The sequence below is a fragment of the Stigmatopora nigra genome, chromosome 20, assembly GCF_051989575.1.
Source record: "Stigmatopora nigra isolate UIUO_SnigA chromosome 20, RoL_Snig_1.1, whole genome shotgun sequence".
Lineage (NCBI taxonomy): Eukaryota > Metazoa > Chordata > Actinopteri > Syngnathiformes > Syngnathidae > Stigmatopora > Stigmatopora nigra.
The window spans coordinates 5,424,601-5,440,851 of NC_135527.1; the positions used below are offsets into that span (position 1 = coordinate 5,424,601).

The following is a 16,251-nucleotide window of genomic DNA, read 5'->3' on the forward strand; positions in this document are numbered from 1 at the left end:
AGGAAATTTAATATATATCTATACTCTTCATTTTAATTTGATCCTAAAAAAAGAATGTTGGCACTCATGATTTACTTTGCTGGGCCACACAAAATGATGCGGCGGGCCAGATTTGGCCCCCGGGCCGCCACTTTGACACCTGTGTTTAAGGGAATGATACAAATACAAACGCAAAATTTTGGAGGAAAATCCATTCATTTCTTCTTATGGCTCATTGTGTGTTCCATAGGGTTTAAGTCCATTACACTACCGTATAAATAAATCATAAATCATAAAAATAATGACTGAATCGAGGGTACGGCTTATATGTGCATACATTAGAATTGACATGCACGAAACTACAAGATGATAAAAATCAAACGTCAAAAAACAATACGGTCATTTATTTCAAAATAGAGAATATATTATTATTATATTATTATATAAAATAAACAGATAAAACACTAAAGAAAATTTATTTTGATGTCTATGCCGTTTTGACAGCAGGGGGCGAATTAACATAATTGAATATAGGAATGTATGGATTTGTGGCTCCCCTGTTCCCCAAAAAAGAAAAAAATGAAAACATTTATGAACATAAAGTGGACCGGATCGGACCCCATAACGGGCCACTTCTGGCCCGGGGCCCACATGTTTGACACACTTGGTATAGGTCAGTGCTTCTCAAATAGTGGGGCGCGCCCCCCTGGGGGGGCGTGGTGCGATATCTGGGGGGGGGGGGTGTAACCCTGGGGAACAGGATTTTATTTGGCCGTACTCGTATAAAGTGTAATTGCGCATCCATTACAGTAGATGGCAGTGGCGCTCTCATTTATTTTTTATTTCAGGCATTGATGCACTTAAAATCTTTTCTGTTGCAGACTTAAAACAAGATTTAATAAAGTTATTCTTTGTAAGTTTGACTATATTTCTTTCTTTTTTTTCCCCTTTTCTTTAATGTTAATAAGGATAAAATGTTGTACTTATAACAATTTTATAAAATGATTTTATTTATAGTCACGGTGGGAAGTGGGGGGGGGGGGGGGCGAAAAGTTTTCTTCTTGCTAGGGGGGGGGGGGCTAACAGAAAATAATTGAGAAGCACTGGTATAGGTGATTTTTAGCTTGGGTCATTGATTATTTTGGCTGTGTTCTTTACACTTTTCTGTGGACATTCTCCCATCATGCCACGCCTCCCTGGTGTTCTTCAGGGCTTTTGTCCTTTTGGGGTCCACCACCACGTAGTCCACGCGCATGGTCTGCCCACGGCCACGTTCTTCGACGCACTCTGGTAGCTTTTCCTCGGGGTGTCGTTTCTGCGAAAATACCCGTGAAATTGCATGGTGAAAATGTTTTTGAAATGATACTTCCTCGCATATAAGCCGTATTTGTAACTAAAAAAAATGATGATTGAATCAAGGGTACGGCTTATATGCGCACAAATGTTAGAGCGTTGCTATACTCTTTTTCACCAGTAGATGTCAGCAAATTGGCTTTGATTATTTGTTGGTTATTTTCAGTTTTGCAGTAAGACAACAACCATTACTGGATGAATTAATTCCTTATGATATTGACCCGAATAATGTGCTTTTGATTAATAAAGTATCTCAGAAATATGATTTTTCTTAAGATTTTCCCTTCAAAGTACGACATTTGTACTCCCAATTAAAACCAGGAATATGGAGGTGAAAATTGTGAATTACGGGGCGGCTTATACGAGGGAAATCGTAAAATTCAACAATTTTAAGGTACATTTAATCACTCAAAAAATGATGACTGAATCAAGGGTTCGACTTACAACCTTGCTTTACTCTTTTTCACCAGTAGATGTCAGCAAATTAACGTTGACTATTTAATGGTTATTTTCTGTTTTGCATTAAGAAAACAACCATTATTGAATGAATTATTAACTTCCTAACGATAATTACCCTAATTATGTGCTTTTGATTCATAGAGTATCTCAGAAATACCACCTGTGATGATTTTTCAACAAGATATTTCCCTTTAAAGGTAACACATTTGTCCTCCTTATTAAAACCATGAAGATGGAGGTGAAAATTTTGAATCAGGGGGGGGCTTATACACGAGAAATTGTAAAATTCAATTACCGTATTTTCACGACTATAAGGCGCACCGCATTATAAGGTGCATCCTCAATGAATGACATTTTCCACATATAAGGCGCACTGTATTATAAGGCGCACTGTATTATAAGGCACACTGTATTATAAGGTGCACTGTATTATAAGGCGCACTGTATTATAAGGTGCACTGTATTATAAGGTGCACTGTATTATAAGGCGCACTGTATTATAAGGCGCACTGTATTATAAGGCGCACTGTATTATAAGGCGCACTGTATTATAAGGCGCACTGTCTATTTTGGAGAAAATGCGCCTTATAGACGTGAAAATACGGTAATTGCTATTGACTTCCAGGTATGAAGCACTCACTACTTTACAGTCACCTCTAGAGCCAGCCATTGTTGATGTTTTGGATTTTTCTGTATAAAATCTTGCAGTGGGGGAGGAGCTATATGATGGAAGATTTTGTAAACTAAGATGGCATCTGCATATTTAATAGTATTGTGTCAGTTCAGGTGTTTGTATTTTTTTTAATATCCGACAGTGGTGGTTTTTCGTTTTTGGTTTTCTGTTTTTTTCCATATATAAGGCGCACTGGATTATAAGGCGCACTGTCTATTTTGGAGAAAATTTAAGACTTCTAAGTGCGCCTTATAGTCGTGAAAATATGGTATTTAAATGCAGTTTTAAGAGTGTGGCTTATACACAGGGGTGGCTTATATGCGAGAAAATATAGAGATTCAATCAAATAGGTTATGTTCACCTGTCTTGTTGGTGATGAGCGGACTGTATAGAGGTCTAGGTCCAGGTACTCCACCTGTTTGTTGCTTTGGGCTCGCCAAGCCAATGGGCTGCTAGCTCCGCCCTCTGAGGCCCGGTGTAACATGAGCCTCAGAGACTGCAAAATAAAAAAAAATAAAAAAATGAAGATAAATGAGGTACTGCAGTTGGCGAGACGATGGGTTAATTACGGGCTCTCCTGTACTGAAGCTGAGACTGGCGGTCGTCATGGCAACGTAGCTGTCATCAGGATCATCCGAATCAGAAGAGGGAGGGGGAGTTTGAAGGGTGGGTTTTGTCGTCTGGTAACTGGGAGGGCTGATATGCATAAAAATAACAATGTGATGTAATGCCGTTTATTGACACCAGGTGGCGAAAATGAAGCTGGTGTTGTGTGATTAGGAAATTGAAACCAGATGTGAAGAAGTGAATGAGAATGTTTATACTTAATTTAGGGCGTAACGATGTAAGAACTCGTGATAAGATTGCTGTAGCGATTATTGACCCACGGTTACATATGCAAAAAGATTCGGCTTTTTAAAGGGAATAATATTTTACTTAAATAACATTTAATAGGAACAAAACACTGGTTGAACACTAATATACAAATGTGTGTATACGTGTATTTGTGTGTGTGCGCTTTTGTGTGTACATGTATATGTGTGTGCATATTTGTGTGTACGTGTGTATTTGTGTATGCGTATTAGTGTGTACGCGTGTATTTGTGTGTGCATGTTTGTGTGTATGTGTGTATGCGTATGCGTATTTCAGTGTATGTGTGTATTTATGTGTGTGCGTATGTGTGTTTGTGTGTATGTGTGTATGCGTATGCGTATTTCAGTGTATGTGTGTATTTATGTGTGTGCGTATGTGTGTTTGTGTGTACGTGTATTTCTGTGTGTCTTTGTGTATTTGTGTGTACATGCGTATGCGTTTTTCTTTGTAAACGTGTATTTATGTGCGCGTGTTTGTGTGTACATGTTTTTGCGTATGCGTGTTTGTGTACATGTGTATGCGTATGCTTTTATGTGTATTTGTGTGCGCACGTTTTTGTGTACATGTGTATTCGTGTGTACTTACATGTGTATTTGTGTGTGCAGGTTTGTGTGTACATGTGTGTATGCATATATGTGTGCGTGTTTGTGTACATGTGTATTTTTGTGTTTGTGTCTGTGTATTTGTTTGCGTTCGTGTATTTGTGTGTGCGTTTGTGTTTTTGTATATATATGTGTATTTGTGTTTGTTTTTGTGTGTAAGAATGTGTATTTATGTGTGTATATGTGTGCCTTTGTGTGTATATACAAACATACACAGTCGTACCTCAATTAACGAAATTAATTGGTTACAAGACTTAAAATTTCGTAAGTAAAGGTGTACTTTATATGTAAATTCTCCAATTCGTTCTATGGTGCTCACACAACTACCAACTAAACCCTTTAAAATTCATCAAAGCGTCCCAATTTTGTAAAAAAAAAATGTGGAAAAAACACACAAAAATGACAGAAACTTATAAGGAAATGATCTAGTAACGTCTTAAACTAAATAAAGCTTATGTAAATCTGCCCTCCGCTGCTGAAATATCTCCCTCCACGGCCGTTATAGATGTAATATCCATGTTTATCCGCCAGATGGCGGCAAAAGCTTGTTCCCAAAATGTCAGTTTTTACTCTCACTTATTTTGAAAGACTGACACACATACTCCCTCGTGAAGGTCCGAGTGATTGGCGAATGCACAGGGGGCGGGACTTCCTGCCATTTCTCCTGCACTGGAAGGAGATTTAAAGGGGCTGGTTTTCCTTGAGGACACAGACAAAGCAATTGGTACCCTGAGATGATTTCCAAAATAAAATACAGCCGATGAATGACATTTTTGATCCTCACTGTTGCATTGTGGTTTTAGATCACGGTGGATAGGCGGTGGCGGCGCCGTCTCGGTCTCCGTCAGTGGCGGTTTACGAAATCCAGAAACGGGGGTCATCTGGACATAGTTGGCGTCCTGTCGATGGAGGGACGCTTCGGAAACTCTGAAAATGTTGGGATAATATGTACGTGGATAGGGTCCAGTTTGACGGTACTCGGACGTTTGGTCACAGGACATTTGGTCGCCGGACGTTTGGTCGCCGGACGTTTGGTCGCCGGACGTTTGGTCGACGGACGTTTGGTCGCCCGGACGTTTGGTCGCCAGATGTTTGACAGCATGATAGAGAGATTACTGTTGAAACCAGTTCTTAACATTTTATTCACGAGAGAGAGTTTAATATTTAAATATATACTGTTGAAAAGAGCTCTCAAAATTATATTCACCCGGGCGACCAATCGTCCGGGCGACCAAACATCCGGGCGACCAAACGTCCGGGCGACCAAACGTCCGGGCCACCAAACGTCCGAGCGACCAAACTTCCGGGCGACCAAACGTCCGGGCGACCAAACGTCCGGGCGACCAAACGTCCGGGCGACCAGACGTCCGGGCCACCAAACGTCTAGGCGACCAAACGTCCGGGCGACCAAACGTCCGGGCGACCAAACGTCCGGGCGACCAAACGTCTGGGATACCAAACGCCCGGGCAACCAAACGTCTGGGAGACCAAACGTCCGGGCGATCAAACATCTGGTGACGACGGAAAACCGACCGTGATGCGGGTGGCGGTTCTGTGGTGGCCGCGTTCATGCGAACGTAGTTTTCGTCGACTTCTTCGTCTTCGGTGCAAACGCTGCCTAGTGGTACCATGCCTTTGTTAAACTGTGATTGGACAGCAGGACTCATAAAAACAGTCATTTTAAGAATGGTCGCTTACGGTCGTCAAATTTCTGGGTTGAAATTGCAAGGTTTGGAAAAAAGCACATATTGTTCAGGAATACTTCCTTTTTTAGGTAATTTTTCTGGCCAGATTAGCATAAAAAAACTGAATGCTAATTATTAGCATTTTTAGCTCAGGTTATAACTCACAAAGTAGCTGTTGAAACTCTCACTGAAGTTAAACATGCTCGCTCGGTCCGACAAACTTGCTGGCAGGGACTCACTACCTGGGGAAAAAAATAACAAATTGACAAAAATATGAAAATATAAAAAAACAAACTTTTTCATACATATTGAAATACCTCTAGAAAAATGTAGCCTAGAACCTTTCAAATATCGATAGAAAACCAAAATGTACAGGAAGTTACCCAATACTTCCCTAAAATTGCCAGGAAGTGGATTTTTATTCATTTTAAAGGCTTATTAAATAATTTAATGATTATGTTCTCATTTTTGTGTGTCTTCACATTTTTTCCATAAAATTGGGACACTGAATTTTAAGGGTTTATGTAGTTATTGTAGTAGTAGGTATTAGGTAGTAGTGGGTAGTAGTAGGTATTGGGTAGTGGTAGTAGTAGGTATTGGGTAGTAGTAGGTATTGGGTAGTAGTAGGTATTGGTTAGTAGTAGGTATTGGTTAGTAGTAGGTATTGGGTAGTAGTAGGTATTGGGTAGTAGTAGGTATTGGGTAGTAGTAGGTATTGGGTAGTAGTAGGTATTGGGTAGTAGTAGGTATTGGGTAGTAGTAGGTATTGGGTAGTAGTAGGTATCGGGTAGTAGTAGGTATTGGGTAGTAGTAGGTATTGGGTAGTAGTAGGTATTGGGTAGTAGTAGGTATTGGGTAGTAGTAGGTATTGGGTAGTAGTAGGTATTGGGTAGTAGTAGGTATTGGGTAGTAGAAGGTATTGGGTAGTAGTAGGCATTGGGTAGTAGTAGGCATTGGGTAGTAGTAGGTATTGGGTAGTAGTAGGTATTGGGTAGTAGTAGGCATTGGGTAGTAGTAGGCATTGGGTAGTAGTAGGCATTGGGTAGTAGTAGGCATTGGGTAGTAGTAGGTATTGGGTAGTAGTAGGTATTGGGTAGTAGTAGGTATTGGGTAGTAGTAGGTATTGGGTAGTAGTAGGTATTGGGTAGTAGTAGGTATTGGGTAGTAGTAGGTATTGGGTAGTAGTAGATATTGGGTAGTTGTAGGTATTGGGTAGTAGTAGGTATTGGGTAGTAGTAGGTATTGGGTAGTAGTAGGTATTGGGTAGTAGTACGTATTGGGTAGTAGTAGGTATTGGGTAGTCCGTAGGTATTGGGTAGTCGTAGGTAGTAGTAGGGTATTATAATATAATATAATATAATATTGTTATAGTAGGTAGTTTTGTCAGGACCTTGGAATGAATTAGAGTATTTACATATAAAGTACTACATTTTACTCTTCCGAAATTAGAGAACTCAATAATTTTGTAAGTAGAGGTACTGTATTTGAAAAACAATACTGCTCACTGGTAAATACCACTAAGAAAAATGGTCTTAAAATCTGAAAATTCTCTTATAAAAGTTTGATTTTTGACATTTGGCTGCTCAGTAAAAATACATTACATCAACAACACTCCTATTTTTGTATCTGAAATCCAATAAAAAATGGCAAATAACAACTACCACACCTGAGTGCGAACATCCAGGTGAGTCACTTCCTGTGGGACTCTCCTCTTGTGTCGCCGTGGCAACAGGCTTGGGTGGGCGTGGCGGAGGATTCGGGCCGGGGGTGAAGAGGTCAAGCTGACTGAGCGAGATCGGAACGGGTCGCAGGTGGAAATCCATCGAGTGCTTCTTGGGGTGTGGGGAGGCGTGGCATCGAGGTTTGCCACCTCCCCTTTGAAGGGGAGGAGTCACAATGGAGTCTAGAGGCTGGATTGGGGCGGCCAACCACGGTGCCGTTCGGGAACTGGACAAAGGTGGTCCGGTGCTGGTGGGCGAGGATGAAGACGAGGATGTGGAAGACGGGGGGAGTCGGGGGTCACTATTATCACTATCCAGAGATGGGGACGAAGCTTCAGGCTGCCTGTAGGGGGCGGAATCAACAAGTGTACTAAAACCTCCGAGCCAAAAGAGGGCGCTGTGTTCGTCTGTTTTACCTTATGCCGCTTTGGCACTGTGAGAGCCACAGGTACTCTTCGGGGGCGGGACCACTTGAGGGGTGTAATGTCGTCGGGTCAGCAGGGGGTGGGGCGATTGGGGTTGCCATGGCAACGCTGGGGCTGCTGTGTACTAGAGTGCAAAATTTTTAAAACAAATTTGTACTATTTAACACATTCTAGTACTATTCAACACATTTTAGTACTACTAAACACATTTTAGCACTATTAAACACATTTCAGCGCTATTAAACACATTTTAGTACTATTCAACACATTTTAGAACTATTCAACACATTTTAGTACTATTCAACACATTTTAGTACTATTCAACACATTTTAGGACTATTCAACACTTTTAGTACTATTCAACACATTTTAGTACCATTGAAGACATTTTAGTACTATTCAACACATTTTCGTACTATTCAACACATTTTAGTACTATTAAAACATTTTAGTACTATTAAACACATTTTAGTACTATTAAACACATTTTAGTACCATTAAACACATTTTAGTACTATTCAACACATTTTAGTACAATTAAACACACTTTAGTACTATTCAACACATTTTAGTACTATTCAACACATTTTAGTACTATTCAACACATTTTAGTACTATTAAACACATTTTAGTACTAGTCAACACATTTTCGTACTATTCAACACATTTTAGTACTATTACACACATTTAAGTACTATTAAACACATTTTAGCACTATTAAACAAATTTTAGCACTATTCAACACATTTTAGTACTATTCAACACATTTTCGTACTATTCAACACATTTTAGTACTATTAAACACATTTAAGTACTATTAAACACATTTTAGTACTATTAAACACATTTTAGTACTATTAAACACATTTTAGCACTATTAAACACATTTTAGTACTATTCAACACATTTTAGAACTATTCAACACATTTTAGTACTATTCAACACATTTTAGTACTATTCAACACATTTTAGTACCATTAAACACATTTTCGTACTATTAAACACATTTTCGTACTATTAAACACATTCAGTACTATTAAACACATTTCAGTACTATTAAACACATTTTAGTACTATTAAACACATTTTAGTACTATTAAACGCATTTTAGTACTATTAAACACATTTTAGTACTATTAAACACATTTTAGTACTATTCAACACATTTTAGTACTATTAACCACATTTTAGGACTATTAAACACATTTTAGTACTATTAAACACATTTAGTACTCTTAAACCACTAGTTATTTGTTACTTTGTTAATAGATGTCAAATTAAAACAATATTCCAATCCAATATCCTGTTTTAGGTGTTTTTTCAGGAACAAATTAATTTGCTTTTAGTTCATTTCTATGGGAAACATCCATTTGAGTTACAAGCTCAGTCTCGGAACACATTACGCTCATATCTCAAGGTAAATCCATTTTTTTACAAATTACGATATAACTTCTGACCAGGTTGCGTTGGGTTGAAGCCACATAGAAGACAGATGGACGCCACCCAACGGTTCATGTCGTCCTCGGAATCCGCCACTAAGTACCACGTCCTCTCCTGGGTCTTCAAATCGAACACAAAACTGGTCTCTAATTCTTTCTTGGTAAACGACAGCCCGGCATCCACCTGTAAGAAGACCCTAAAATCGTCTAGTCCCATCCTTGCCCATTAAGACCCCTCCCCCTTGCTCACCTGCTCGCAGAGATTCAAATCGATGATTCCGATTGGTCTTCGGGATTGAGGGTTTTTGAAATACTGTAGGACATCCGGTTCTCCACTCAACCGACCACTCCTCAACGAAAACCAGCGCCTCTTCCAGGCCTGCCGAAAAACCGTTTTTCGCTGACGCCCACATCGGGGTGATGGAATCTGACACCTTAGCCCCGCCCCCCAACCACCTCCCAACAGGAAGTTTAAACAAAAAACCCTGAGAAAGCATTTCCTTCCTCCGAAAACCTCCAAAAAACACCCAAAAAACTACTTACTTATTCATGCTAACGCTAGTTTTCCCGCTCTTTCGGGGAAGACCAGCTGAGAGTGATTAAACGGATTACGTAACCCAAGCACGCAAGGGGGAGTGTGATGAAGTATGGAGCTCGAACTTTAGCCCAAATCGTCAAATCAGAGCACACTTCAGCTGGTGTGGTCACAAGGTTCTTGCATGTGATGTCCAGGAACAAAACCCCACCTTTCTTTTCATTAAAATATGTATTTCCCACACAAAAAAACAGTCATTTTCGTATATTTTTGGGTGTATTTCGACAGTCCAATTGTGGACCGAGTGATTGATTGTATTGGAAAAACAGCTTGACAAGCACCTGGTAGCTCATTCCTAATTTACATACAGAACCCTTTGCCTTTGTTTTTTGTTTTTTTAATGTTTTGATATCCACAGCAAGAAGTGACCAAAAAATGCCTAAAACAATAAAAACTCCAATTTTTGGGGGGAGAAGTTGACGCGTTCGTACTGTAAAATGGGAGGGACCAATGGGGTTATTCAAATATGTAAACAATGGTAATGTATTGCGATATTTTGTATTTTACTGCAATGTGTATCCATTAAATTCAATTTCACAATAAAAGCTAAAAATGAGGAATTATGTAGAAAAAGAATATTAATATGCTGTGTATTTTTCACATTTTTTGATTATACTTTTATTGTATTGTTTTATTGTATTGTTTAGTAGGTAAATAATTGTATTGTTTAGTAGGTAAATAAATTTATATGTATTTGAATGTTTTTATTGTCATACGAGTATAATTATTTTATCAATAATTTAATAATTATTTTTTACATTTTGTTAGTGTTTTATTATTATTATCTTATTTTAGGGCATTTTTCGCGTTGCACGTTTTTAGCATTTTTAGCGTTTTTGTTGTTTAGCGTTATAGCGTGTTTAGCATTTTTATCAATTATCATGTTTAGCATTTTATTGATTAGCATGTTTAGCATTTTTAACGTGTTTAGCATTTTATTGAATAGCATATTTAGCATTTTTATCGTGTTTGGCATTTTTATCGACTACCATATTTACTGTTTATATCGAGTTTAGCGTTTTTAGCGTGTTTAGCGTTTTTAGCGTGTTTAGCATTTTTAGCGTGCTTGCCGTTTTTAGCGTGTTTAGCGTTTTTAGCGTGTTTAGTGTTTAGCATTTTTATCACATTTATCATTTTTATCATTTAGGATATTAAGCGTTTTTATCTTGTTTAGTGAGTTTAGCATTTTTATCATGTTTAGATTTTTTATCGTTTTTATCATTGTTATTGATGATCATTTTTAATTATTAGTTTATTTACATATGTATTATTATTATCCATAATCATAAAGGGAAATGTATAATATGCAGTCATTTTTAGTTGCACACACTGGTCAAAATTTTAATTTATTTTAATATATAGTGTAAACACATTTTTAAAAAGATTAGAAGATTTAAGAAAATGACTTGGAAATGTTTAAATCCCCTTTTAAAAGAAAGAAAAAATAGACTCCTGCATCTCATTTGGGAAATTTACGGTATTTCATAAGCAGCCATAGTGATTAATAATAATAATAATAATAATAATCTAAAAAAATGTTGGTACCCACATATCGCCGAAGCTTTTTCTCTGGCGGTGATTTTCGGAGCCAACCTTGACAGATGACCTCGTCAGCTTCGCTCATATCGAATTCCGGGCGTTTTGAGGGTCCACCAAGACCCTCGGAGGTAAAAATCCACTTTGGAGTCCACTTACAAGTGAGTAGATCCCACCTCCTTCTCCCGAGGCTGTTCATATCCCATTGCTGGCTCCGCCCCCTTCTCAGGATATTAATCTTGGAATTTTGGCTGGATTCACAGAATTGGACTTTAAAGTCACAGTTCTGATTTTATATCTTTTGACCTTCTAAAAAAACAACAATCCTGACTTCAAAGTGTGTTTCAAGCTGATTTATTTATTCAAAAACCACTTCAAGAGAGAAAATAATGGATTTTATTTTATTCCACTTTTTAAATGACATATTTCTCTAAAAATTCTATTTTAAAAGCAGTCATTCACCCTATTGCCCCGAATATAAGACGATGTTTTTACAGTACACTGAAAAGTGCGCGTCGACTTACATTCAGGGTCTGAACATAATATTATTATGTAATATTTTTTTACCTAAATATCTAAATCACAGGTTTCAAAGTGGCGGCCCGGGGGCAAAATCTGGCCCGCCACATCATTTTGTGCGGCCCGAGAAAGTAAATCATGAGTACCGACTTTCTGTTTTAGGATCAAATTAAAATGAAGAGTTTAGATTTATATAAAATTTCCTGATTTCCCCTTTTTAAATCAATAATTGTAATTTTTCAATCAATTTTTTTGTGTTTTTAGTTCAAAAATCATTTTTTAAAATCTAAAAATAGATTTAAAAAAAGCTAAAATAAACAATGTTTTAGATCTATAAAAACTGAATATTCAGGCCTTTTAATCCACTTCTTTTAATACATTTATAAAAATAAAAATATAAATATTATATCTAAAATGGTCCCCCACCCACATAAAATCCAGTTGACCAACCTGAGTCTGACACCCCTGATCTAAATATTAATTTAAATATATTAAAATGTGACTGACACTTTTTGCATGATTGGATTGAAACAACAAAAAACATGTTTTTTCTCTCAAATATATTGTTAAAATCATTTTTTTCCGGATGTACATCATTATTTTCACCATAAAAAATATGAATTGGGTATTCAAAAAGTAGTTTTGCAAAAAAAGTCATCTTCTAATCAGAGTCGTCTTATATTCGGGCTAACACAGTAATAGCGATAACTCGGCGGCTACATGGGTTAGCGCCTGGCATCACCCGCATTTTATGCACGTAAAGAACGGGCAATATTAACGTAGAGGGTAACCAAACAGTGCATTCCAGCATAAAAAACAAACAATGAACATCTTTTCCCATTTCCTGATTTCCCCTTTTTAAATCAATAATTGTAATTTTTCAATCAATTTTTGTGTGTTTTTAGTTCAAAAATCATTTTTTAAAATCTAAAAATATATTTAAAAACAAAGCTAAAATAAACATTGTTTTAAATCTATAAAAAAACTGAATATTCCAGCCTTTTAATCCAGTTATTTTAATCCATTTATAAAAAAAATAAATCTAAATATTATATCTAAAATGGTCCCCCACCCACATAAAATCCAGTTGACCAACCTGAGTCTCACACCCCTGATCTAAATATTAATTTAAATATATAAAAATGTGACTGTTTTTGCATGATTGGATTGAGACAACAAAAACATGTTATTCTCTCAAATATATTTCTAAAATCATTTTTTCCAGATGTACATCATTATTTTTGGCATAAAAATCTTTAATTGGGTGTTCAAAAAGTAGTTTTGCAAAAAAAAAGTCATCTTGTAATCAGAGTCGTCTTATATTCGGGCTAATACAGTAATAGCGATGACTTGGCGGCTACATGGGTTAGCGCCTGGCATCACCCGCATTTTATTCAAGTAAAGAACGGGCAATATCAACGTAGAGGGTAACCAAACACTGCATTCCAGCATGAAAAAATGAAAGTCTTTTCCCATTTCCTGATTTCCCCTTTTTAAATCAATAATTGTAATTTTTCAATCAATTTTTTTTGTTTTTAGTTCAAAAATCATTTTTTAAAATCTAAAAATATATTTAAAAAAAGCTAAAATAAACATTGTTTCAGATCTATAAAAAAATGAATATTCAGGCCTTTTAATCCAGTTATTTTAATCCATTTATAAAATAAAAAAAATCTAAATATTATATCTAAAATGATTCGCCCCACATAAAATCCAGTTGACCAACCTGAATCTGACACCCCTGATCTAAATATTAATTTAAATATATAAAAATGTGACAGTTTTTGCATGATTGGATTGAGACAACAAAAAACATGATTTTTCTCTCAAATATATTTCTAAAATCATTTTTTTCCAGATGTACGTCATTATTTTCAGCATAAAAAAAACTTTATTTGGGTGTTGTTTTGCAAAAAAAGTCATCTTGTATCACAGTCGTCTTATATTCGGGCTAACACAGTAATAGCGATGACTTGGCGGCTACATGGGTTAGCGCCTGGCATCACCCGCATTTTATTCAAGTAAAGAACGGGCAATATTAACGTAGAGGGTAACCAAACAGTGCATTCCAGCATAAAAATCAGACAATGAACATCTTTTCCCGGGGCGACCAGCACCAACCACGCCGACGTCAAACTCCAGGTGTACCTCATTAACAAAGCTACCAAAACACCCAGTATAATTTTGAAAGCCCGCCTCTTATTCTGATCCAATTTGTCCCCAGTCTTAAAACTCGGTCCTGGTTTCACTAAAGCCCAAAGAACCGAAATACTAAAGAACGGTGTAAAGATAAAGAGAAGATTCACAAAAGCAATATCAACGTAAACGCTAAGATATTTAATAGCTAAACATAGCTTCACCGCGCACGTTAGCCAAACGCAGGCTACGACGACATTACGGAGTCGTACCCCGCGTTTCTGCCTCCAACTCATATAACTCACAGGGTGCAAAACCGCTAAATAACGGTCTAAACAAGTCAGAGTATGGAAAAACCCTTCGGCATCCCGCGTGAAGAAAAACACGATGTAGCCGTGACGGAGTACGTCCACATCGTCCGCTAGTTTCCCGTAAATCCGCAATCCAGAAGCGAAAACGCCAATCAACTCGACGGCGGCCATGTTTAACGTGAAGACATCAGAATGACTAAGTCCCGCCCCGCCGGGTGAAGACGAAAAACCAAGTCGTGGCGTTTGGTGGCGGTAAGCTAGGTAGAAAATGGCGGTGAAAAGGGGGAGGGTCAAAATATTCGCCGTGTTGAAGCTCAGGAAAACCATGTCGTAGGGGCGTGTCTGGAAACAGCTGAAGGTGTTTACCGCTAATGAAGAGTTGTTAGACATCTGTAATCAATTGAATCAAATTTAAATCGGATTTGGATTGATTTAATCCTGATGAATAAACTGGTGTTGTGTTAGCATTCTATTTTTAAACGCTTGGTAAACAATGGAAGGGACTCACCTTGTCTAAAGCACGTTCAAAGTCCAAATGGATTTGATTTCCGATTAAAATGAGAGCAGCGCTAACGGCGATTTGCATGTGGGCAAGTCGTATGTGTAACTTATATAAACAGTCATTTGACCCATGGCTGCATTTTCATCGTTTTTTTCATCAATGTCAATTTCAAGGTGCCAAACTAAAGTTCTACAGAATTTTGTACCACAACCGGATAATCGTAGTCTCTTTAAACAAAATATCGAGGGGGGCAGATGTATAACCCAACCTGCTACTATTACAGTTCTTTCTAGTTGATGTATATAACACATTCCCACTACTACTATGTCTTTATCTAGCAAATGTATAACACCCCCTGTTGCTACTAATACCACAGCTCTATCTAGTGTAAGTAAAGTCCAACTACTACTACAGCTACTGCTATTGGATGAATAACACAATCTCCTATTACTACTACTACTACTACTACAACAGCTCCGTGTAGATGTATAACACAGCCCACTAATTTGACAACTCAATTTCGTGAATGTAAAACCACCCACTACTACTACTACTACTACTACTACTACTACTACTACTACTACTACTACTACTACTACTACTACTACTACTAATACTACTACTACTACTACTAATACTAATACTACTACTGCTACTACTACTACTACTGCTACTACTACTACTACTAATACTACTACTGCTACTGCTACTACGACTACTATTACTACTACTACCACTACTCCTACTACAGCTCCCTCTTGTGGATGTATAACACAACCCATTACTACTACTACAGCTCCATCTAGTGAATGCATAACACAACCCAGTACTACTATGACAGCTCCATCTAGTGATTGCAGAAAAACCCACTATTAATTGTACTACGACTACTACAGCTCCATCTAGTCAATGTATAACATAACCCAATACTATGACAGCTCCATCTAGTGATTGTAGAACAACCCACTACTACTAATAATACTATTACTACAGCTCCATCTAGTGAATGTATAACAAAAAACACTACTACTACTACTACTACAGCTTCACCTAGTGGATGTATAACACAGCCCACTACTACTACTACAGCTCCATCTAGTGAATGCATAACACAACCCATTACTACTACTACTACAGCTCCATCTAGTGGATATATAACAATCCACTACTACTACTACAGCTCCATCTAGTGGATGTATAACACAATCCCACACTATTACACCCACTCCACTACTACTACTGTGTTTTATAATCCACTGCGCCTTATATAAAGAAAATAATTTCAGATAGGCCATTCAATGAATATGCGCCTTATAGTGTGGAAAATGCTAAAGGTGAAGCCTTGAATTGATTTATTATTTTTTGACAGTAAGCAAGTACAAATTATCCATATACAAAATAATAATTTACACCTCACGACCAGCAGAGGGAAACAAACACACA

General features: G+C 37.4%; 1 protein-coding gene across 1 annotated transcript; it reads right to left on the reverse strand.

The window, feature by feature from the left end:
* On the reverse strand, positions 1-11,477 carry LOC144213644 (GRB2-associated-binding protein 1-like). Its single transcript, XM_077742211.1, has 12 exons — positions 11,354-11,477; positions 9,460-9,588; positions 9,228-9,393; positions 7,762-7,894; positions 7,291-7,688; positions 5,790-5,866; positions 5,473-5,582; positions 4,724-4,866; positions 4,542-4,638; positions 3,034-3,160; positions 2,826-2,960; positions 1-1,294 (listed from the first exon to the last, which is right to left on the reverse strand). Exons 1-12 carry the CDS (start codon positions 11,426-11,428, stop codon positions 1,109-1,111), a joined length of 1,776 nt encoding a protein of 591 aa, XP_077598337.1. The 5' UTR covers positions 11,429-11,477; the 3' UTR covers positions 1-1,108.
* Positions 11,478-16,251: the final 4,774 nt, after the last annotated feature.